Source organism: Calliphora vicina, chromosome 1 (assembly GCF_958450345.1).
Source record: "Calliphora vicina chromosome 1, idCalVici1.1, whole genome shotgun sequence".
NCBI classification, from domain to species: domain Eukaryota; kingdom Metazoa; phylum Arthropoda; class Insecta; order Diptera; family Calliphoridae; genus Calliphora; species Calliphora vicina.
The window spans coordinates 158,740,441-158,765,344 of record NC_088780.1 but is presented as its reverse complement, the minus strand read 5'-3'; the positions used below and the strand labels follow the sequence as shown (position 1 = coordinate 158,765,344).

The window sequence follows — 24,904 nt, the reverse complement described above, 5'->3', positions numbered from 1 at the left end:
CTCTTTGCTGTTTTAAGAAAGGCTTGTACACTCTCTGTCCAGCAAATGGTTGAGATATAAGCCACGATTACCTCGATTTTTTTACCTATTTTTGATCTATATTTGTATTACTTAGTTTTAATATTGGCAATTACTAAGTCGTTAATATAGACAATTGGATATCAAATGAGCGATATTTCAAAGATCTTTTCAACGAAGTGCATATATATTGCCATAGTAATTCGAACCTAAAATCGGTCAAAATCAAAAAATGGGAAACATATTTTTTTAACCGTCCATACTGTTAAACATTTGCTGAAAAACATGAGTTTTTGATGAAAGGGGAAAGAGGAATGGAAAAGGGTACTCTGTTTCATGTACATGAAATTTTTGTTGAGTATGTCATCCACATTTATTCGTTCGTATTCGTTCTGTACAGAAATGTCAAAAACTGAAAAGCAAAAACTATACTATGTGGACACGATTGCAGTTTCAAAAGAGAATTTAAAAATGTTTTGCAGCAAATGTTTCACAGTGTGGACCGGGACTTACAGGTGAAGGAAAAAACTCAATAATATCAGAATCATTGAAAACAAAAAAAAAAACAACTAATAATTTATAATATATCAAAAAATATTTTTAGAAGAGTTGTTTGTTTTAATATAAACCAAAATGGAATATGCATTCCACTTTAAATGAGTTAGGTATTTTTCTTTGAAACGATTTTTTAAATGAGTTAGGGCTTTTTTATAATTACTGTAAATCTGTTATTCGTCAACATAGGAAACTGAATTTTTAAGGGAGGTCTATTTGATTTTTGTCTACCAGAATATGTAAAATAACCGATTTTAAAAACAAACGAGATACGACCTTTCTATATTAAGCCATCGATATATTAATAAGATGCTAACAAAAATACAATTTTCTAAGAATTATTTACGTTTTTGACCTATTAATTGAATATTTGCAAAAGTTTCCAATGTACTGTCAATCGCTATATGAATATCGAAAGGAAATGGGGGTTTTTCTATTACAACATTTTTGATTTATAGAAAACATTTATTCACCGAAACATACTCCCTGTCTATACTTGACAAATATTTATCATAACAATTAATGACGTTTGTTGTCAAGACAAAGTTGCCTGAGCAAAAGCACTAACAATTTTGTCATAACGAAGCAATAATACTAATAAATGAAGACTATACCTGATAATTTTTTATCTTGACAACGATTTTGAAGTTTATCATGATAAAAATTTATCAGGTATAGACAGGGAGATACCCCATAGTCTGACCGAAAGCCGTCTAAACAAATACGATTTATTAACAATAATATTCATATTCAAGCCGTGCTGGGTATATTCATTTGTTCTCAGTACAAAATAAAAACGAAATAAATTTAGTAATTTATTATACATACATATAAACAAATTGACAGCACTGTAAATTTAATTAAAGAAAACAATTAAATTGAGTTTAATACCCAACTTTTATATTTAAGTGCAGTACATGCATGCACGAGAAACATTTTCAGCGGCCTAGACTCTAGAGTAAGACAAGAGTGGGGTTGGAAAAGGTTTTGTGTACTCGAATTATCTCATTTTAAAAACAAAATAAAACTCAAAAACAAGTTTGTTATAGCTGAACCCAACCCAATATTTGAGTGGAGCTCAATTTATTGTATACAAAACAACTTGGCAGCCAGCATGTGTGCATTTGAGACTTATTTATGTTCAATGGCTTAAATATTCAGTTGGTTTTTACAATTCATAGTGATCATTAGCAGTTGCGGAAGAGACAAGTTGAGCAATAATTTAATTTTTATAAAAACAAAAAATAAGAAGAAAATTGAAAGTAATTCAAACGATTTTGTTTGTGTTTTGAAACAATTGATATTCTCACAAAATATTCTTAAAATCCAATCGAAACATCCATAATGAATCAGAAAGTATTGGGTTTAATTGTGACCTTATTTGCTGTCGCTAATGCAGTCAAGGTAAATTTTATTTTTTTGGTTACAAATTTTATTCAAAATAAACACGTATTTTAGCAAATAAACGCAATTTATATCTACGAGTCTTTAAATTAAATTTAGTCAAAGTATCAGTATTAAGCTTTGTTTGCTACCTGAAATATCATTATTATTATTATTGTTTTTTGTTTGTTATTGCTGATCACTCTCATGGAAAATAACCAGCAATATTAACGATTAGTCTGTAAAAAAAACAAAAGCTCTAACTTTGTGTACCGGTGTTTAAAACTCTGTCATACTCCCTCCTTGGTTGGATGGTTGGGTTGGGTTGGTTGATCGTTGTAAAACGTAGTAAACATTTAATTATGTCTCAACAGTTTGTTGACCTGTCTTTTGGGCTACATTTTTTGTATAACTTTAAAATAAGTAGAAGTAGATCTAATGAAATGAAAAACTAAATTTTCTATTTGAAAAACTGTACGTTTCAAGATTGTTTATGGTTTTGAAAAATAAAACCGGTTTTACATATTCGACACATTCATAGCTGCCAGATTAGACTTTTTTTTTTTTGTTTAAAGGAAATAGAAAAGTGCCGATATTTTTGCAATGTTGAAAAAAAGAAAACTTTAGATTTTATATACTTCACAAAGTGATGTTTCCATTTCAAATTTCTATAATTTTCACTTGCGTTCCTTTAAATTATATATATTCTGCATCATTATTTGTAGGGATATATCTCTGTCTATTGGTTCATAAATGGCTGATATATAAGCAAAAAAGCACGACTACCTAGATTTTTAATTGTGCGACGTTCTAACGCGAATTGGATCTTAGGTTCTGAATGACCCGAATTTTACTCGGTCAAAGATTGTCAACTCAGTGATAGCTGCATCAGCTATCACGGAAACGGAACTGTCTTTTTAACTTGACATTGCTGTTTGATGGGGGAAATTGTTTTTGAACTTTCAAATACTCTGGTCCAATTTTCAACCTACCGAATGTTAAATATAGATTCAAATAAAGATTTTTTCTTTGTTTTTTATCGGGAAATCGTCTTGATTTTTTTCAAATTTATCTGGCAGCTTTAGTCATAGTTGTTATTACATCAAACCATGGTGATTACATCAGTTAAAAATAATAAAAAAACAAAACTGCAATACCTTTGTTTAAATGTTTAAAAATTGCAATTAATTCAAAACTGTAAATATCAAGGTCTGAAACAGTATGCTAAACAATAACATCTGCATAGTAAACTGTGTAAAACAATAGATTTACTACATAACAGGAATTATGAAATACAATTATGGTTTTGTTTTTCAAATGCTTCTTACTTTATTATGTATTTATGTTGATTAACTTAAGCGGGAATTGAATCACTAATTAAAAACTAATTGGGCTCTCAATAAACCCACAAAGGTGATAGTAGACAAACATAATTTAATAATAGCCAAAGAGTTTAAAAAAATCATCGAGAAGGTTTCAATATCACTAAGAATAAATTGTAATAAACATATTAGCGCTATCCGTAGAAAATTCGGTAACTGACACAATATTTGATCCAGACGAAATTCAACTATTCATTTTTTGCATTACAATTCCAAATTCCAGTTGCATTCGTAATTCAGCTCTGGGTGGAGGAAGAACTGATCATTGATCACATGCATTCGTTTTGGTTATAAATTATAACCTATAATTTGTTGTGGTGGAGTACCAATCCAAACTTAAGTTGGATTTTGGTAGAGACTATAAAACTCAGGAGTTTAGTTCGAGAAAGATGGCATTATTTTAGGCCAAGAATTAACTTAATGAATCAAATCAAATCTAGTTGGACAAAATTAAAAAAAAGTATTCAGAAAAGAGCTATATATTTCATATTTGGGCAATTTCACGAGTATGTCAACCACGACTAAAAAAAAAACAAAAAACCATGAAACTTTTTTTCAAGATGATTTCAATAGGAAAAAATGTGAAGGAAAACTATGTGAAGCTTATTATAACTTTTTAAGAGCAAAAATAATAGTTTAAACTCTTTAATTTTGTAATTTAATTAGTATGTAATAGACTAATATGGCGGCGAAAATTAAGCGCACAATTAGTATGCAGTATGAAATCAATTTAACTCTGATTGTTTTTTATTTTTGCTATTATCTATAGGGTTTTTAATTTCCCGACCTTTTTTGATTACCGGGAATCGGGAAAATTTTTTCTACATTCCCGGGTACCCGGCTATTCCCGAAATATATAATGATACTGTAAATTAGGAATATTATAGCCAAATTTCATATAAAAACATAGTGTAAAATTATTAAATATCAGAGCTTCGAATTAATTAATAAAATTTGAGCTTAATTCAAAAAATTGTCTTTAACCTTTTTGTACTAGATTTTAAGAAATATTTAATCATTTAATAAATTTTTAAGCTATTTTGTTATGGATTTGAAGAAGAAAATTAAAGATATTAGAATGATTCAATAATAATAAATAATAATAATAAATTCTATAAATAATGAATTATCTTTTTAACTTTTCATACGAAAAACCTCAAATAAATAAAAATAATAATAATAATAAGCGGTCTATTATTGCCAATATATAAACAAAAAACTGTAAAAAACTTTTCACTGTTTTTTGGTGAAAAAAATAGAGTTCTAACTTGTTGTCTATATATTTTCGTCAGTTTTTAATTCCCGGGATTCCCGACTAAAAATCCCGGGAATCGGGTAGTGAAAAATTGGCAAAATGCCCGGGAAATTTGTACCGGGAATTCCCGGGATAAAAACCCAAATTATCTATCACCTTGTTCTTTGTATACTTCTATTTAGAGAATAAATGTATATTGTATAACTATAAGAGAAAAATCAGTAGCATACGGTATGTCACGTACGATATTAAATTTTATTTATTATAAAATCATTCAAATATTGTTTTTATACAAATATGACGGATTGTAAAGAATACATATTTGGTTTAGTGTATGAAATTTAAACAAAAAAAAAGCATCTCACGATTTGCAAAATTTTCACATATTTTTACATGTACTTCAAAATCACACCCGTTTTATGACATATACTCATATTTTACTCGATATTTTGGACAATAATGTTTTGAATGTACTTATTTTTTTTAAATGTAGTACCCTCTGAATGGAACATAAAGACAAAATTAAAAAGATTTAAAAAAAAAATTATTAAGCCCTGAAGCCCGTCTAATGACTATGCTTATCTCTTTAGGCAATTTATAGGGAATGTGTATATAAAAACATCTGATCCCATCACGTTTATCCTTATATTTTATTGGGTGTATGACTTAAAAATGCGGGATTTTTTAAAATGTTTAGCTTTTATTTTGAAACATTTGTACAATCTAAATTTATTCATTGTTAGCTATTTCCCATCTTTCTGGCAACATGTGGATTTCGAGCCAAAAGAACGAATCAAGCCAATATCGGATAATCTGTTCCAAAGTGAAGCGAGAGAGCGTTCTGCATTGATCGAAACAAATAGCAGTCTTGACTATAAAGCGGATGAAGCAAAACTTTCCAACCACTTCTTTTTAAATACTTTTTAACAGGTATTGCAACATGTGGACTAGCGTTGTCATGATGATTCCATGTCTGACCGCATATTATGGGCGTTTTTCGGTTAATACTCGCTTCAAACGAATTAGTTGCTTTTGGTACAGGTTGCCGGTGATGGTCTGGTCAGATTTCAGCAGCTCATAATATATAGTATGCTTTTGCTACCACCAAATACAGAGCATTACCTTAGAGCCACGGATATTTGGTTTTGTTATCGATTCGGCTTGTTGGCCGGTCTTCACACACGATCTCTTATGCATCGGGTTATCGTAATGGATCCATTTTTCATCGCAAGTAATGATTCGGTGCAAAAATTATTTTCTTTTATAGAATTCAAGCATCATTTCTGACATGCAAAATCTTCTTTCAAGGTCTCTCGTCTTCAATTCGTATGGTAATCAATTTCCCTGCATTTGAAAGAATCCTGCTGCTTGCAAACGATTTGAAATTGCAGTCTTAATGAATTTGTTGTTTCAATCATAATTCTTCTTTGTCAACGCATTTCTGCTGCTCGAATAAAAAAATTGATGGATATAATTGAATCACATTACAACGAATACGTTTTATATATAAAAAAATTTCCCTCGAATTTCTAAAAAAATATTCCCGGGAACATTATTATGAGTGACTTTCGTATCCGATGTAATAACTAATTAATGAAGAATATAAGTATGATTATCGGTTTATCTAAGTGCAGTGCTTATATTAGACTCTTAGAACCACAAATTAACATTGTTTTGTGCCTGGCTCTAATCTAAACACATCGATGATCAGATCAAACCAAAAAAAAAAAACAAATAATTAAAATGAATCCCAAATGTTTTCTTGTTGTTTATACTCATGTCTTTATTTGTTATACCAACCTCCCAAAATATAGAGGGTATATTGATTTTGTCATTCCGTTTGTAACAAATCGACCCACAAAAGTATATGTATGTATCATCATGGGTCCTTTTAAAAGTCTAAGATGATCTAGCAATGTCAGTCTGTTGAAGGGCCTAGAAGGAATGATCTAGGGTAGGCGCAGATCTAGGTCAAACAATTGCAAGGAGGGGTTTGAAAAAATCAAAATATGTTCTAAATTTGTCTTCTTTTTTATATGAAAACTTTTTGTTTTTTTTTGGAGGGGGAATTCCTATTTCATTCCCTCTGGTTCCGCACCTAATCTAGGGGAGTGATATGCCCCCAAAAGTGAACAATATCGGTCTAATCACAAAAATAATAAAACAAAATGTCCGTCCTATGTTTAAAAACAACTAAAACACGATAGGGTCTAATCGAGGTCCGTATTATATTGGTGGTAGGTATATACGATTCGTTATAGCCGAATATAACTCTCTTACTGGTTTTTAAATAATTTATTTTGTTTTTTTTTAATACAATTAAGTTTCTTCTTTTTTTTCTTAAAACAACTGGTTTTTGTGAAACATACTAATTAGTTTTTTTCTTTTAAATTAAATTAGTTAAAATGAAAAATTGTTGGAAAAAAATTTGTGCTAAGCTGCTCTCTCTCCCATACTTTTTTACTAGTAATTGTAATTGTTTCGCTGAAGTTAAATAATTCTCAGCCATCCTAATTGTCTAGGGGGGCTGTCATTTGAATTTTGCTAATATTTTTTATATTAACCAATGTAATTATAGATAATTTAAATATAAAGTATAAGCAAATCAATGAGTAAGGTACATTGCATGATTTATTAACAAATTAAAAACAACAATTTGATATTTTATTACATCTCATTATTATTATTAGAATAGAGATTTAAAGTAATAAATATAATAAACAAAAAAATTAATAAAACAGCAAAGTGTCAAATCTATCTAATTTATGGCAAAATTTCCTAAACAAAATTAAACTATAAAAATTGGTAGTATAAAGAACAAAATTGTTATAATATCTTTATTACTTGATACTGGATTTCTTTTCACATGTATCCAACAGTACAATGACTTTTTCAACTGTCACTAAACTCTCAAAATTAAAAAATAAAAAACTTTCCCTCAACGAATGCATTTCATTTTGTAACTGATAATTAACATATAATTAACAAAAATAAGCTAATTGAATTTTGTATTGGAATTTAAAATAACAATAATATTTACTTACAATATTACCGAGACAGGTGTTTGATGAGATTATTTTGTTAATTTTCCTCTTACAATGGCCTCTCCTTGTCTGTTTCATTTCAAATATAAAGTACAATACGAGTAAATATTTACATTAATTATTTAGATTCATGAAATATTTGATCAGTACAATACTGTGTTTCAAGCGCAAAATTTAATGATCTCATCGTTAATCCCTAAGAAGTTTTAGAAGAAATCTATGTATATGAAAATATTAATAATGAATTCACAGAATATTTTATTATAATTTATTTGTTATTATTATATTATACAAGCGTTATAATTAATCTCTACAATTTTAAACAATATTTATCTTAAATTGAGTTCCTATTCGGAATTTCCACTAGAAAGTTACGAGAATTTCTTTTTAGGTTTATTCCAGCTCAGAGATAACAGATATGTATGTTTACAACCGATTAATTCATTATATCCATAGATTTTTTTGGTTTTAGTTAGAAAAAAAAATAACGATTGAAATAATCGAATTTTTATCACCCAAATACCACAATAGAAAAACTTGGTAATGAAAACTAAGTTCTAAAGACATAGAGAAACATAGAGCGGAAACTTGAAAAAAACTCAAACAAAAATATTACTCAAATTAATCACACATACGAGTGTTGTTTTTGTTTTCACATAGCCCAGCGGGAAAAAATGATAGGACTTCAATTTGTAGGCCTTCTAAAGGGCATACTTACACATTCTAAAAGATCCGATACTCATTCCACCCTGCCTGCTCTTAGAAGGTGTTCAAGAAGCCCTATGAATCCCCTTCTAATAACAAGTGAGCTTGTTGGCTGCCAACAGCCCATCATAAGTAGGCCTTCTCTCAGCCCTCTAACAGCAGCGAGTATGCAAGGCCTTGGCTCGCAATGACACGCCGTGTAAAATTGAAATGATTTTGCAATGCGGCAAAATGATTTTGCAAGTCCTTGTGTCTGCAAAATGAGGCATTTAGGAAGGCCTCTTTACTGCATCTTTTTCCCGCTGGGAGTTTTTTCTACTAATACATTCTCACCACTTAGGTTTTTGACATCTTAGTTAGGTCTTTGACAGGAGAATTTCCGCTCTATGTCTATTATCTATGTCTAAAGATATTCAACTTTAGAAAAATTATGAACAAAAGGAAAAATTGGTTTATTATGATTTGAACAAGTTCGCCTTCGAAACGATATATGATTTTTTATAGATTTAAATCATTAAATCTTGGGTGTATGACTTAAAAATTTGGGATATACAATAGATGGTGTATCTTTTGAACTCGTTTGTTTTAATAACTTATATGTCATTTTGAAGGGTACATATCTGTCATTTATTCTCACTTAGTTATTGAATATTATAGTGTAAACAACAAAGTTTTCTTTTTTGCTTCGAAAATGTCGAACATAGCGTCATTTGCGGGAAGTTTTGCTTTACTTGTGGGAGATTGTTTGTGCGGTTCAGTAGTGGTGATTTTGACAAGGAATACAAAGATCGCCAAGATCAAAAAAGTTTGAAGACCAATAATTGGAGGCATTACTCCATGAAGATTGGTGTCAAACTCAACAAAAGCTTGCAAAATCATTGGGAGTTACACAAGCAGCAATCAAAACGTTTGCGAGCAGCAGGATTCATTCAAATGCAGGGAAATTGGATATCATACGAAGCCGAGAGATCTTGAAAGACGTTTTTGCATGTCCGAAATGATGCTTGAACGCTATAAAAGAAAATAATTTTTGCACCAAATCATTACTTGCGATGAAAATCCCGGCCAACCGGCCGAATCGACACCAAAGCCAAATATTCATGGCGCTAACGTAATGCTCTGTTTTTGGTGGGAACAAAAGGGTTTTATCTATTATGAGCTGCTGAAATCTGACCAGACCTTCACAGGGAACCTGTTTCGAACGCAACTAATTCGTTTGAACGATATATTGGCCGAAAAACGCCCACAATATGCGGCCAGACATGAAACCTTAATATACCATCATGACAACAGCTAGGCGTCATATGCGGGAAGTTTTGCTTTACTTCTTTAATTTCAAAAAAAGTGCTTCTGAAGCACACCGTAGTTTGCTCACCAAAGCTTATTGTGAATGTGTTCCATTGGTTTCAAAGTGTGAACATTTTTTTTTTTCGGTTCAAAATTTTGCAAACTCAACAAGAGTTTGCAAAATCATTGGGAGCTACTCAAGCAGCAATTTCAACACGTTTGCGAGCAGCAGGATTCTTCCAAATGCTGGGAAAGAGAGATCTTGAAAGACTTGCAAGAAAGATTTGCATGCCCGAAATGATGCTTGAAAGCTATAAAAGAAAATTATTTTTGCACCGAATCATTACTTGCGATGAAAAATATATCCATTATCATAACCCGAAGCGTAAGAGATCGTGTCTAAAACCGAAACCGACAATTATTCTTCGGTTTTCACTTTTAATTTATTTTCAGTAGAAAAATTCAAAATTTAGATATGAAAAACAAACTTTTTCATTCAATGATTCATCTAATTTCATCTAAAAAAGTATGGAGGCATGGCCCTGTGTGCTTCGCCACCCCAATTGGAAGAGAGAAATAGTACTATTAAGTCTCCCGATCGGTTTTCAATTTTTTAAAACCGAAACCGCGGTTTTGAAATTCTTCGGTTTTTTGGAAACTCTAGTACAAATGATTTAAAATAAAAGCTACAAATTTAAAAAAAATATTTTGATTCTACCCCAGTGTGTACTGTGGCGCCATCTGTGTTTTAAACGTATTCTGAAAGCTCAACTCCTCTATTAACCAGTAATTTAACTAGTAGTTTAGAAATTTCATATTTATTAACATTTACTTAATGATAAGTCATACTGTGCATTGTACAAGGGAGGTGGAAATTAATATGGAATATTTCTAAAGTATGTAAAATAAATCAAAACAAATTAAATGATTGCATTCAATATGAACTCATTTATTTATAACATCAATGTCATCAATGTATTTTTAACCTATAAAACCCAATAAAATAAAACTCAGAACTAATTTTTCCTTGTGTCTTAAACGTCACACATTTTAAAGCCAAAGCCAGCCACATCAATATCAAATACATGTAAAAAAAAAAGTTTTATTTGAAAAAACCAACACCAACGTTGTTACAATCACAAATGAATTATACTGCATGCAAATATGCAAATATAATTGCTGATTTCTACCTTTTGTCATACTTTTCCACACCCTTTCTCATTTTGCCCTCATTTGTGCAGCAAATTTCACTCAAAGTTACATTTTCGCTTTTGTTACATTTGCAGGTGCCTGTAACCGTCTACTATGAGTCACTTTGTCCAGATAGTGCTAAATTCATCACCGAACAAATTTATCCAGCTGTTAAGGGTGATTTGAAAGACCATGTTGACATAACTTGGGTACCTTTTGGCAAATCATCGGTAAGTTTGTCTGTCTGCCAAAGTATTTAGTAACAATAGAAGCAAACAAACATTTGCAAAATTACAAAAATGCCATTATAACAACTGTCTCTCTATCCACTTTAGTATTCCACCCAAGGGTCCGAAGTTAATTTCAATTGTCATCATGGTCCTAACGAATGCTACGGCAATAAGGTGCATGCTTGTGCCATTGATCATATACAAGCCAACTCGTATCAACAGGAATTTACCCGCGAATCTTTGACATTGGACTTCATCAACTGTATGATGAAGGCTGGCAAGAATTTCCCCGATAATGTTTATCCTGGTGCCAAGTGTGCTCGCGACAATCACATTAGCAGCTGGGAAAATATACAGCAATGTGCCAACAGCACTGAAGGCAGCCAGGCATTAATGAAACATGGCCAAACTACCATGGCTTTCCAAAATCCATTACTCAGTGTACCCACTGTAGTATTTAAACAGGTTGGTGCATTATTTTACTCTTGTTTTTAAATTTATTAAAAAATATTTATTTTATAAATTCTTGTCTTTATTTAGCAATACGACTCGAAAGTCAATGAACGTGCTCAAAGCGATTTCGTTGGTGTCTTGTGCAAATATGTTTCCCTACCTATGCCCAAAATTTGCGCCAGTGCCAATTCGGCTGTAAGCATTGCTGCTACTACTCCCTTATTGGGTCTTTTGGTTTTTGTCTTCGCTAAGCTTTTCATCTAAACCTTTTCAAAAAAGCTTTCTTTTTTTTTCTTATTTTCTATTGTGTATCGAAATTCGATATTATTTTTTTGTTTCATATTTTTTTCTTTTTGTTTTTTTTATTAATTTCAGAAAAAGTAAGATCATGTATAATAATTCTTCCGTCCAAATACTTGAGTGTATATAAAGTAGAATTTAAATCAAGATTCTCACAATAAAGTTGATATATATTTTATATTAAGTAAAACTGATTTTTATTTAAGTGATTGCAGTTTGAGCTACTTTTCTTGATCAAAGACTTATTTAAAAAGTAAATGAGGATTTTAGATTTTTTTAGTTTTTCATATAAAAAGTGATTTTTGGGCAGAAATATGAGTGATCACCAGAGAAAACAAAAAAAATAAAAAAAAAACACCATCAATATTTGGGGTAGGGTTTATTATGGACCGACCTCAAAGTACACGCTTGTAAACACATACAATTTTCTGAAAATGGGCGAATTCACTTATTTGTGAATAAATTCGAAAATAATCAATAGATTTTTATGATCGATTTCTCATTTTGTTCCTATTACATGTGGTTTTGCGATAAAGCAATAAATCTGAAAAATTTCTGCCGTTTTCGATTTTTCATGATTTTTTTAAAACAAAAAATTGCTATTTTCACTTAAAAAATTTATTTTTTGCTTCAATTTGTTATTATAACTCCGAAAGTACTGAGCCGATTGAAACGCAATATATATGTGAAAATTTGTACATAGCACGAGAAAAATGTTTTCGAAATTCAATCAATCGAACGAAGAACACTAACTGCTCAATTTTATGTATATCCAACAAAAAACTAAAATTTTGTGAAAATGAGCGAATTCATTAAATTGTGAAAAAAATCGAAAACAAACCATCGATTTCTATGATTGAAATTTCATTTTGATGCTATTGTATGTGGCTTTGGGATAAAGCAATAAACCTCAACAATTTCTGCCGTTTGCGATTTTTCATAAGTTTTTTTAAACAAAAAAATTTGCTATTTAGACGTAAAATATATATTTTTGCTTAAATTTGTTATTATAACTCCGAAACTATTGAGCCGATTAAAACGCAATATATAAACGAATTAAAGGTTATGTAAATTAAAATTGTTTAAGTTTATTTTAATAATATCGGACTAACCGGTTTTAAGTAATCATTAATTATGTGGAGAAGCGTCTAAAAAAATAACAATTTTACTTAAACATTTTTAAAAAAAAACCTCTCCATAGAATTTAAAATATGGACAATATTTGTACTACTGGAACCACAATACATCAAAATTGTGTAGTAGTTTAAAAAGCCTCTAAGTTTTTTTCGATTTTGTTGCCCTGTGTTATTTACAAAGTTATTAACGATTTGAAACGATCTACTTTTGTTTAGAAATATGACTACAAATTATGCTCTTTTTATACCCTTCACCTTCGTGAGAAGGGTATATATAAGTTTGTTATTCCGTTTGTAATTTCATCAATATAATTTTCCGACCCTATAAATATATTCTGGATCCTTTTAGATAGCGGAATCGATTAAGTCATGTCCGTCTGTCAGTCCGTCTGTTTGTTGAAATCAATGAAATCAGCTAAATCGGTCCACAAATGGCTGAGATATAAGGATTACTATTTAGATTACTAAGTCATTAATACACACAATATGGATATCAAATGATAGATATTCCAAAGACCTTTGCAACGACGTATATATGACCATAAAAAGTTGGACCTACAATGGGCCAAAATCGGAAAAAAATATTTTTAACCCGGATTTTTTTTCCACAAAAAAAAAAAATTAAATTTAAAAAAAACTTTTTAAAATTTAATATAACAATTCGAAATTTTTTTTTCCAAAAAATTAAAAAAAACAACTTTGGCAAAAAAATAAATTTTGTTTACCTAAAAATATTTAAAATTTGTACTTTGAAGTATAATTTGGTGAAGGGTATATAAGATTCGGCACAGCCGAATATAGCTCTCTTACTTGTTCTTTTAAACGACTATTTACAATGTTATTAACGATGAGTTTTTTATGTAAAATATAGATTTTGGGTCAGTAATCTGAGTGATCACCGATTAGTGAATGAACACAGATCGGGCTCCTTTTTTCGTTTAAACGTCTATTTACAAAGTCATTGACGATATAAATAGTTTTTTGAGTTTTTCTTATAAAATATCGATTTTCAGAATCAGAATCCTAAATGATCACAGATCGAGCTGTTTTTTTTTTATTTAAAAGCCTATTTACAAAGTTATTAAAGATTCTAGATTTTTTACGTTTTTCTTATTTTATTTAAAGCTTCTATTTGCAAAGTTATTAAAGACTATACATTTTTGAGTTTTTCTTATAAAATATCGATTTTTAGTCAGAAATCTTAGTGATCACTAATCGAGCTTATTTTTACTATTAAAGGCTTATTTACGAAGTTATTGACGATTTTTATTTTAAAGATTTTCTTATAAAATATTGAGCGATCGCAGATCGATCTACTTTTTCTTATAAAAGATATATTTATGGAAGGAAATGAGAGAGATCACACATTAAACCCCTACAAATAATTTAATAAAAATTATTGACAATTTTAGATTTTGAGTTTTTCACATAAAAAATATATTTTTAAATGAATTATTCAAGATTATATATATATATATCATAGATAATACTGCTGGGATTATAGCATATTCCCACGTTATCATTAAATATGAATATAAAACATATTCAACTTTATTTATGGAATCACGTCAATATAATAATAATTACACTTGCCTAATGTGTCACAACAAATACATTATATTAATTAGAAATCCATCAAAAACAAATCCAACACACATATTGCCACTTGAAGTAGCACTGGGAAAAAACAAAGCAACTATTTATATAATGTCACCAAAAAGTCGACGATTATAAAAAACTGAGATAATCTACATTATTGAATATTCAATAAATAACGATTTCAAGTGTTTACTACAGGTACATTTTTTAGTGTTGTTGTTATTGTGATGATATTGTGGTAAAAACAACAATAATCTAATAGTAAAATTCTAACAAGTGATGATGATGTGTGAGCCAATGCACCACTATCATCATCAGCATTGATAATCAAACAAAAACTGAACACCCTCCCTTTGTTATTTAACCCTTTAAATGTTGGTTGTCAGCTGTTTATCACTTGATTAATTCTCTTGGATACTGACGTTTAGCAATCTCAACATTTGGTAACAAATAACAAAATATCAATTTGTAAGTTTGTAGGGTATATAGACAGGGTAACAAGAATATTTTATACCAAAACAAATTAATTTATTAAATGATTATTAGGCGTTTAAGGCAGAAGTTTTCTCTCAGAACATTTTCTATTGGGGAATGTCATGGTGGATATTTAATCCAATAGTTTAGAGGAAAATTAAACGATTAAATTTTTCCTAGGTATAATTTGCTTTACGTATCCTAGAAATCTATCTGGATATTCCAAACTAAAGATGTATTCGTAATTTTATGGCAGACTGTATTTTGTGTTAATCTCTATCTGTGTCATAATTACAACCTTGTTTAGCCATGATTGCAGTGTAATATAATTTTTGGATTTCTTTTTAACAATCACAATATTTACGGGTAAAAAAAAAAACATACAGTAGGCAATCAATTCGACAGACGAGTCAGCCCCACGTCAAACATAATCGATTTGTTTATCATTCTTAAAAGTCTACATTTACACAGTAAATGCTTGTAGTATAATCTTTAATTGTTTTAATATTTGGCTTAATTCAAATCCATACATATTTTATCACATTTATGTGTTTTATTGCCGTCATTGTTGGCGTTCACATACTTCACATGCAGTGTGATTTGATTAGATTGTTTATTAAGATTGTAGCTGTGATTTATGTTAAGTAATTTGCATAACTCATGTACATATGCATCTATCTGTCTGTCTATCTATCTCATTAGCTATTTGTAGGATAACTATAAAATTAATAATGTTTGAATTTTTATTCAAATAATGTTAAAGTTGTATACAAGTAAATTTGTTAACTGCCTAAAAATATGCAACAGAAATTGGTGGTTTATAAACTTGCCGGTTAAATTGATTAAAATGGTTTCTACTAGGATTGTCAATTATTCGAGTTAAATTTAATCGAATTAACGTTTATAATTTTGTTCTTATTCGAGTGATAGATTAATTTTTAAAATTTCCTCGATTATTCGAACATATAATCTAATAAAAATATTTAAAACCAGAAAATTTTTAATAATTTTATTTGTTAACAATAAATAAATAAATAGATGCAATCGTTAAATATTTTATGAAATAATTGTAGATTGAAATACGAGGATAAGGCGGAAGAGGAAGCATTTCGTAATCTAACTCAAGGAGTTTTGCCATGGAAACTTCATATTCAAAATTTAAATCATTGAGACATGTGGGATGGCTTCCACAATCCCTCTCACTTTCCATCTTCGATCGGTCAAGACAATATCGTAATTTTTTCTAATGTTCCGAGTGTAGTAGAGACCACAACTTTCTCCAAAACGTTCGGTATCTTCCGTGCTTGTACGGCCACAACGAAATTCAGTAAACCACATTTTTACCATTGAAATTGATGGTGCAGAGTTCCCACAGTTTTTAACAAGATTATCCTTGGTTTGAGTGATATTGGCATATTACTCGTTATTTACAAATTAATCCACTTTTTCAGGAAATCCTCCCATTAAAGATAGTTGCTTTCGCTACCTTTTTGGACGAGGTAATTCATTTACGTTGAAAATCGGACATGTCCGGGGATACCTTTCCTGTGTTCTTTAATATAGGCCGAAGTTCTGGACAGTTTGTTTTAATTTTAACTTTTACAGTATCTGTCAAACGAAATTTATTTACACAGGGCAACAAAATCGAAAAAAATTTTTAGAGGCTTTTTAAACCACTACACAATTTTGATGTATTGTGGTTCCAGTAGTACAAAAATAGTAAAATTTTTAAATTCTATGGATAGATTTTTTTTAAATTTTTTTTTCTAAAATTGTGAATTTTTTTAAATGTTTCGCCACATAATTTATGATACCGCAAAAACGGTTAGTCCGATATTATTGAAGTTAACTTAAAAATGTTCAAATTTACATAAACTTTAATCCGGTTATATATTGCGTTTTAATCGGCTCCGTAGTTTCGGAGTTATAATAACAAATTCAAGCAAAAAATATATTTTTTACGTGAAAATAACAAATTTTTGTGTTTAAAAAAACTAATGAAAAATCGAAAACGGCAGAAATTGTTCAGGTTTATTACTTTATCGTAAAACCGCATATAATAGCAAAAAAGTGAGATATCGAAAATGAAAATCGATTGATTATTTTCGAATTTATTCACAGTTAAGTGAATTCGCTCATTTTCACAAAATTTAACTTGTTTTTTTGATATACATACATAAAATTATGTAGTTAATGTTCTTCTTTCGATTGATTGAATTTTGAAAACAATTTCCCCATGCTATGTACAAATTTTCACATATATATTGATTTTTAATCGGCTCAGTATAATAAAAAATTTAAGCAAAAAAATATATTTTTTATTTTATGTGAAAATATCAAATTTTTTGTTTTAAAAAAATCATGAAAAATCAAAAACGGCAGAAATTGTTTAGATTTGTTTCTTTGTCGCAAAGCAACATGTAATAGGAACAAAATGATATATCGATCATAAAAATCGATGGATTCTTTTCGAATTTATTCACAATTAAGTGAATACGCTTATTTTCAGAAAATTGTATGTGCGTACAAGCGTGTACTTTGAGTGTAAATTTTACATGTGTTTTGTTATTGTAACAAACATTTTAACAAAAACAAAAGGCTTTGCGACAAAGTAATAAACCTGAACAAGTTCTGCCTTTTTCGATTGTTTATGCATTTTTTTAAACACAAAAATTAGATATTTTCAAGTAAAAAATATATTTTTTGCTTCAATTTGTTTTTATAACTCCAAAACTATTGAGCCAATAATATCGGACTAAACCTTTTTGAGTTATCATAAATTATGTGGAGAAACATCTAAAAAATTCACAATTTTAGAAAAAAAATTTAAAAAAAAAACTTCTCCATAGAATTTAAAATTTGTACCATATTTGTACTACTGGAACCACAATACATCAAAATTATGTAGTGGTTTAAAAAGCCTCTAAAATTTTTTCGATTTTGTTGCCCTGTGTTATCATATGTTTTATGAATTGAAAACGATTAAGAAATTCCTATTTCACTATAACTCCAAGTTGTAGGTACATATTTTCAAAATACAACTTATACTTTGTTCTCAATTAGACCTACGTACAACTTCACTTATTTTTCGCTTATTTGAATAAAATTATACGTTTGGATAAAGAAATATTAATTTTGTAAGAAAGTTTAATGCTATACATGAAAATAATATTAAGGGAAATAGTTGGTATTTTGACTTGGGAATTTTTGAAATTGTCAGATTAGTGAGACATTCGAAAATATATATTTTTTTCAATCGGGCAAGGTAATTTTTCCTTGCATGGTAAAGATTCTAATCACAAAATATATACTTTTAAAATGCATTATTTTCATGTTTAATCAATTTTATACATAATTCGAGAGGAGAAGTTTATGAAATTAATAATTTAAGTTCTTTAATAAACAAGATAAAAAACATATTTAATGGAAACTGTTAATAATAAATACAGATATTATTTATAGGTAAATACATTAATTACTAAGTTTTATCAAGAAAACTTTTAATACAATTTCCGAGCATTAAGCGTCCAATTAAAAGAGGACAACATTAACACAATTCAATTAAAATGGCGGCTTAACAAATAAGCAAACAATTTCTTTGGGCTTTTATGTGTTTTAATAAAGTTTAGCATTAACGAAAATGTATTCCCTAAATACGTCACGCAAAAACGCCAACGCCAAATTCATATTCATAAACATGCATACACACACATTAAGTTGCAAAAGTTCAAAACCATCAATGAAAAACAGAAAATTATGTTTATTTTTTTAAAACTTAATCAAGTAATACATACATTCATATTTCCCGTTAGAATATTTCAGCCAAATCAACCAACAGGTACAATTTATAACTTTATCACAGCAACAAAACCTACGCTTTATTATCACAACAACAACAACGGCAACAATCCCAGCACTCGTGCACAAACACACGCTCACACGCTAATAACAACAAGGGAACAAACACTGCACGATTACAACAATACGAATTATTTAGTAAACCTTCGTAAAAGCTCTTCATTCTGATTGGCTGCTTAACTGGCTATGATTCGGTCATAACGGTACAAAGAAAAACAACAAAACAGAAGAAAACAAATACAAACACATATTAACAGCTTTTACAGAATCCTGCAAAATTTCTAGTGGTAAATAAATCGTCTAAAGCCAAACAAAAACAAATAAACAAGTAGAGTGAGTGTCTGTCAGCAGAGAGCATATAAATGAACAAGGTAAATTCAAATAACGGTCATTCAAATTTTGGCAGTTGTACGAAAACATTTGTCAAGGTGTTTTTTTTTATACAAAAAAAAAATAACGAACATCGAAGATCAATTGGTGGATTGAAAATAAATACTCGTGTGTAATTGTTTATTAAATGAAAAAAAATAATAAGTGAAAAATAAATAAAACAAAACTTGTTAAAGTTATAAGAGAACTAAATATTTGAAACAAATATTAATTCAAAGACCAGCATTGTATTTTAAACATTTGAATTGTGCAAATTAAATCGTGGTAAGTAAAAGTTTAGGAAATTAATTTGTTATTGATAGAAATAACAAATTATTAAAATAACTGGGGTTATTTTGTGTCCTTATTAAAATTTTAATTTAACTTGGCAGATTATTTTATAATATTGTTGAAAATCTGAAGTAATTACCATTGTATTTATTACTTCAAAGAAGTAGTCAAGATCACAAAACATATATAAAAATTGGTTAAAAGAATTTTAAATTTCTGAGTTTATAGCTAAAAAAAATATCAATGTCGTTGAAGTTTAAAAATATTTTTATTCTAATTTTACTTGCCTTTTAAAAACAAAATTTGATTTGGATTCGCACATGATGATTTTATCAAAAATAATGTAATATGATTTTTATAAATTTATTAGTCTGGTGTTTTATTTACGTAAATCCAGATAAGCGACTTCTAAAGAGTCCCAAAGCGTTCTAAAAAAATACAAGCGGCAAAAATTAATTACATTAAAGGATATTGACCTTAAAAAAGTGAAAATTCTGGTATTGCTAAGTTCAAACCTCAAGATAATTCTGTGTCATCTAAAATCCAAGTAAAGAACCTTTTAGCAAAATCGATTAAAATTTAGAGATTGGTTGCCCAATTTATTTAATGTTTCGAGTTTTGAGTTTTGAAAGTAGCAATATTTTCCAGAAAAATAAATGTTGAAAAACATTCTATTAAAAATAGTTTTTATATTTTATTTACCCATAGATGTTTTAAAAAATAAAAGTATTCCGACATTGTTTACCCATAACTTGATACCAAAAAATCATAAAATTTCATGCATATCTCAATTCCAAAATTTTGCAATTTCAATATATGTTTAAAAGAAATTATTCAAAATCGAAAAATCAGTTATTGATTCTAATAAGAATCAAAAAAGCAAATTTTGGTTGTGCCTAATTTGGGTTATTGCTATTGACGGATTTCAAGTAAATTTAGTTTTTATTTAAAAACATTTCGTAGCTTATTTCGTAATATTTAATTTCAGATTATTTCTTTGAATTGCTAATTTACGATTTTGTAATTTTAAAATTTATAGGACATTTTTATCACTATTATAGGGTTAAAAGGGGTAAATTCTGTTCAAGACAGCAAAATTAGAACACTTCAATAAAAACTTAAATGTTACTTTTTTTTAGCTGATACTATTTTTTATTACGAGCCAATAAAATAATTTATGATTCATAAACTAATTTATTGAATAAAACCAATTTAGGCGACTCTATAACCACCTATTACGACCATAATTAGCAGAGATAATAGGTCTGTTCATTTACTTTCCCAGTAAATACTTGCAACGAGAGAATAAAATCAAAATTTACAAAATTACTATCTTAAATTCTCAAAAATAGTAAAAAGTAAATGAACGCTTTTCCAGTAACAATTGTTTTATACACACAATTTTCTTATTTTATTCCTTTTAAAATGTATAAATACTCACATTTTCTTTAATTTTATTGAAAATTCTTTTGTTTTGGCATTCTTTCACCACAAAAATAAAATTTTAAATAAATAAACAATAACACAAAACATATAAAATATAAGCTGCTAACTATTACGAGTTCAAAATAGAACTTGTAATAGTTTGCAACGAGAGAACACTCTCTAAAATTTATACGCTCTTGATTTTTTCTCTACTTGCAAGTTTTTGAGTTAATGAACGCTTTTCCAGTAACAATTGTTACAAGCTAGTAACAACTTTTAGTTATTGAATATAGCTAATGTATGAGGAATAAAATTGTAACAAAATCGTAATTGTTGAGTTTTATTTTTTCTCTGATTTTCATTTAAAATAATCTACAAACGTTATTTTACATAAATAAGTCTAAAAAATATTCCAATAAGCACCAAAAGCCCCAAAAATTCAAGCACTTGAACATTTTGTTGGAGTTTGACTTGAATGCAAATATAATTATGTTTTGAACTTGAAAAAAATTTAATATTTTTCAAGCAAAAAAATATATGTATGGCTTGAATTTATGTTTCCTTTTTAGTGGAGAATGTTATTGATGTAATGTGAAGAACAACTACAATTCAATTGCTTGGCTATAATTCAAGGCTTGAATTACAATTTCTTTCTACTTGAATTCCATTAAAAATACTTATTGATATAAATTAAACATTCGAAAAATTTTCAATTTCGAAATACATTAAATTCATCTGGGCGTCACAGCTAAGAAGAACGTTCCTTAAAAAAGTTCCTTGAGGTTTATTTTTCTGATATTATTTACTTTGTAAACATTTCTTAATTGAGTTAATTAGAATTCAAAAAGTTGAGAGTGATAGAATTTTTTGTTGGAAAACATAAATAATAAATTTATTTTTTTTTGAAAACACTTCACTTCACAAAAATCATGTTCACAGCAGTTGAACATTAGTACATCAAAACTAATAAATTCTAAATAAGGATTTAAAATGAAAATGTTAATGTATATAAGTATTATAGCTTAGAGAGAAGAAGACCGATTTGAATATGTTGGATTTCGAGGAAATTTTGAATTTGGTCACTATTTTAAAATTAGTTCTTAAAAGCTCAGATGTTCTAAAACAAGTAAGAGTGCTATATTCGGCTGTGCCGAATCTTATATATCCTTCACCAAATTATACTTCAAAATAAAAATCTTAAATATTTTTAGGTAAACAAATTTTATTTTTTTTCCAAAGTTGTTTTTTTCATTTTTTGGAAAAAAAAATTTCTAATTGTTATTTAAAATTTTTTTTTTTTAAATTTAAAATTTGTTTTTTTTTTAAATTTTAAAATTTTTTTGGGGTTTTTTTAATTTTTTTTTTTGGTGAAAAAAAAATTCGGGTTCAACATTTTTTTTCCGAGTTTGACCCATTGTAGGTCCAACTTACTATGGTCTTATATAGGTCTTTGCAATTGTCTTCGAAATGTCTATAATATTGTCTATGTTAATGTCTTAGTAATCCAGATATAGGTAAAAAATCGAGGTTGTCCTGGTTTTTTCCTCATATCTCAGCCATTTGTGGACCGATTTTGCTGATTTTAAATAGCAAACTTCTCGAAAGCATGTCTGACAGAATTATTGAAGATTTGGATCCCGAAGATATCTGGGGTCCTCAGAAAATTGATTTCAACAGACAGACAGACGGACATGGCTTAATCGACTCCGCTATCTATAAGGATCCAGAATATATATACTTTATAGGGTCGGAAATGAAAAATGTAGAAATTACAAACGGAATGACAAACTTATATATACCCTTCTCACGAAGGTGAAGGGTATAAAAATAAATGAAAATCATGAAGGTCAAAGTTCAAAATTTTCAATATTTGGAATTTCTAATGGAAAGATAGCGAAATGTTATACTATATTTTTGGGCCGATTTTAATGAAACTTGCGAAAACTATACCTTAAGGTCTAAAATTTACAATAATAGCACACAAATGGAAATTAACCCTTAATAGCACTAGGGGTCCAAATAGGGTCTTAAATTTCCCGACCTTTTTTGAGTCCCGGGAATCGGTAAAATTTTTCTCTACATTCCCGGCTACCCGACTATTCCCGAAATATATAATAATACTGTTAACTATGAATATTATATCAAAATTTCATATAAAAACTTAGTGTTATAATCATTTGGTCAATTCACAAGGTCTCTTATCAGTCATATTGTCATAATGTCCTAATATATCACGACTCGGCAGCACGGCTTAACCGAGTCTTAGGCATTCGGCGCAGGTCTCTGCTGGTTGGTTACGATAACACAATAAACATAGCATACAGAGTAGTATTATTTTAGGGTATTTTTTGTTTGAAAAACAATAAAAATCATTGTGAAATATTAGGACATTATGACAATATGACATGATAAGAGACCTTGTGAATTGGCCAATTATATATAGAGCTTCGTGTTAATTAATTCAATTTGAGCTTAATTCACTAAAATCTTAATCCGTAATTAAAAAATGTCAGCTTCCTTCAAAACCTTCATTTAAATTTAATTAATTTTGAAGTTAATTAATAACAGAATTTATTCAAACTTTGAATGATTAAATTTTTGTTGATTCAAATCTACTACAAATTGAGTTAAAATGTTTTTTCTTCATTCAGTTTTATTTATCATTTTCAAAATGAATTGAAAAAAAATTTCTTAAGCCTTTTAGTAAAAGGAATGAATTCAATACATTTAGCTGAATAGTTAAGAGATCAAATTTATGTTGATCTCGAAAATTTCCAAATTATTGGATTCAAAGCTGAATTTTCATAATACAATATCTGCAAAACACACTCATTATAAAGTCATTGTTACCAAAATGGCCAAAATCAATTCTATACTTAAAAATACCAGTGGTGTGCCGCCATCAAAAGTAGGGGCCTTTGTTCTACTAGTGTTTTCTGTAATAATTCGCACCGGACAATCTTGACATTGAAGATTATTCACATTTATTTCTAGATCGTGCAGTTTTCCATATGCTTTTTTAAATGTTCATTCGAAAAACCCCAAATAAATAATCACCCCTATCGGCAATAACATGTGAAATTTTGTTCCCATGAAATATTCATTTCCCTCGAAGGGAAAATTGCTATCGGCAATATCACGATGAACTTTACATTCACAATAGTTGATTTTGTTCGTAACAGCTGTTTATTGTTTACAAAATTACATCTAAAAATTTCACAACAAGGGGAATTTTTTCACGTGAACAAAGTTGATGAACGAAAAAAGGAAAAGGGAAAATATTCCATGTGAAATATTGATTCGCGATAGGGGTGAATAATAAGTGGTCTATTATTGCCGAGATATAAACGAAAAACTGTAAAAAAAACTTTTCACTTTTTTTAAAAAAATAGAGTTCTAAATTATTTTCTTTGTAGTTCCGTCGGTTTTTAATTCCCGGGAATCCCGACAAAAAATCCCGGGAATCGGATAGTGAAAAATTGTCAAAATTCCCGGGAAATTTGTCCCGGGAATTCCTGGGATAAAAACCCTAGATCCAAATAACCCTCAACTTTTAAAATCACGAAAAACACAGTCATTCGCCAGTTTCATTAAAATCGTCCTAAAAATTTATAATAATTCGCTATCTTTCATTTAAAAATTCCAAATATTGAAAAATTTTACCTTTGACCTTCACGATTTAACCCTTAAATCGTTGTCCAATTTTAGTAAAACTCTCAGAGCATATTTAGAATTATCGGTATTATAAAATTCTGTATAGGTCATGATCAACAAATTCTAAAATTAGTTTAACAAAATTTTTAAAAATTTGAAATTTTAAAAATTGACTCATACACAAGTAAATATGGATATATTTTAAGTAAAAATTACCTTTTATTTTAATATTTCTGTGGCCTGAGATATCTCATTACAACGACAGTTACGTACACATTTCGTTTATTTTGCATTC

At 28.9% G+C, this 24,904-nt stretch overlaps 3 protein-coding genes across 3 annotated transcripts in view; 2 read left to right on the top strand and 1 right to left on the bottom strand.

Annotated features, from left to right (window-relative positions):
• Window positions 1-24,904, bottom strand: part of Map205 (Microtubule-associated protein 205) — a 395,519-nt gene that overhangs the window by 257,172 nt on the left and 113,443 nt on the right. The window lies entirely within an intron of this gene.
• On the top strand, window positions 1,730-11,993 carry GILT1 (Gamma-interferon-inducible lysosomal thiol reductase 1). The gene is made up of 4 exons (XM_065516377.1): window positions 1,730-1,977; window positions 10,916-11,050; window positions 11,156-11,515; window positions 11,591-11,993. The coding sequence occupies exons 1-4, from the start codon at window positions 1,918-1,920 to the stop codon at window positions 11,765-11,767; spliced, it is 732 nt and encodes a 243-aa protein (XP_065372449.1). The 5' UTR covers window positions 1,730-1,917; the 3' UTR covers window positions 11,768-11,993.
• The window catches only part of CCHa2 (CCHamide-2), a 34,079-nt gene continuing 28,565 nt past the window's right edge, over window positions 19,391-24,904 (top strand). Inside the window, exon 1 of the mRNA XM_065516378.1 lies at window positions 19,391-19,524. The gene's annotated coding sequence lies outside the window, so the exon portion shown is untranslated. The remainder of the gene's footprint in view (window positions 19,525-24,904) is intronic.

Coding starts and splice junctions, on each gene's coding strand:
- GILT1 (XM_065516377.1), top strand. CDS start 1,918: ATGAATCAGAAAGTATTGGGTTTAATTGTGACCTTATTTGCTGTCGCT. Junction 1,978..10,915: donor CTGTCGCTAATGCAGTCAAG/GTAAATTTTATT, acceptor TTACATTTGCAG/GTGCCTGTAACCGTCTACTA. Junction 11,516..11,590: donor CCACTGTAGTATTTAAACAG/GTTGGTGCATTA, acceptor GTCTTTATTTAG/CAATACGACTCGAAAGTCAA.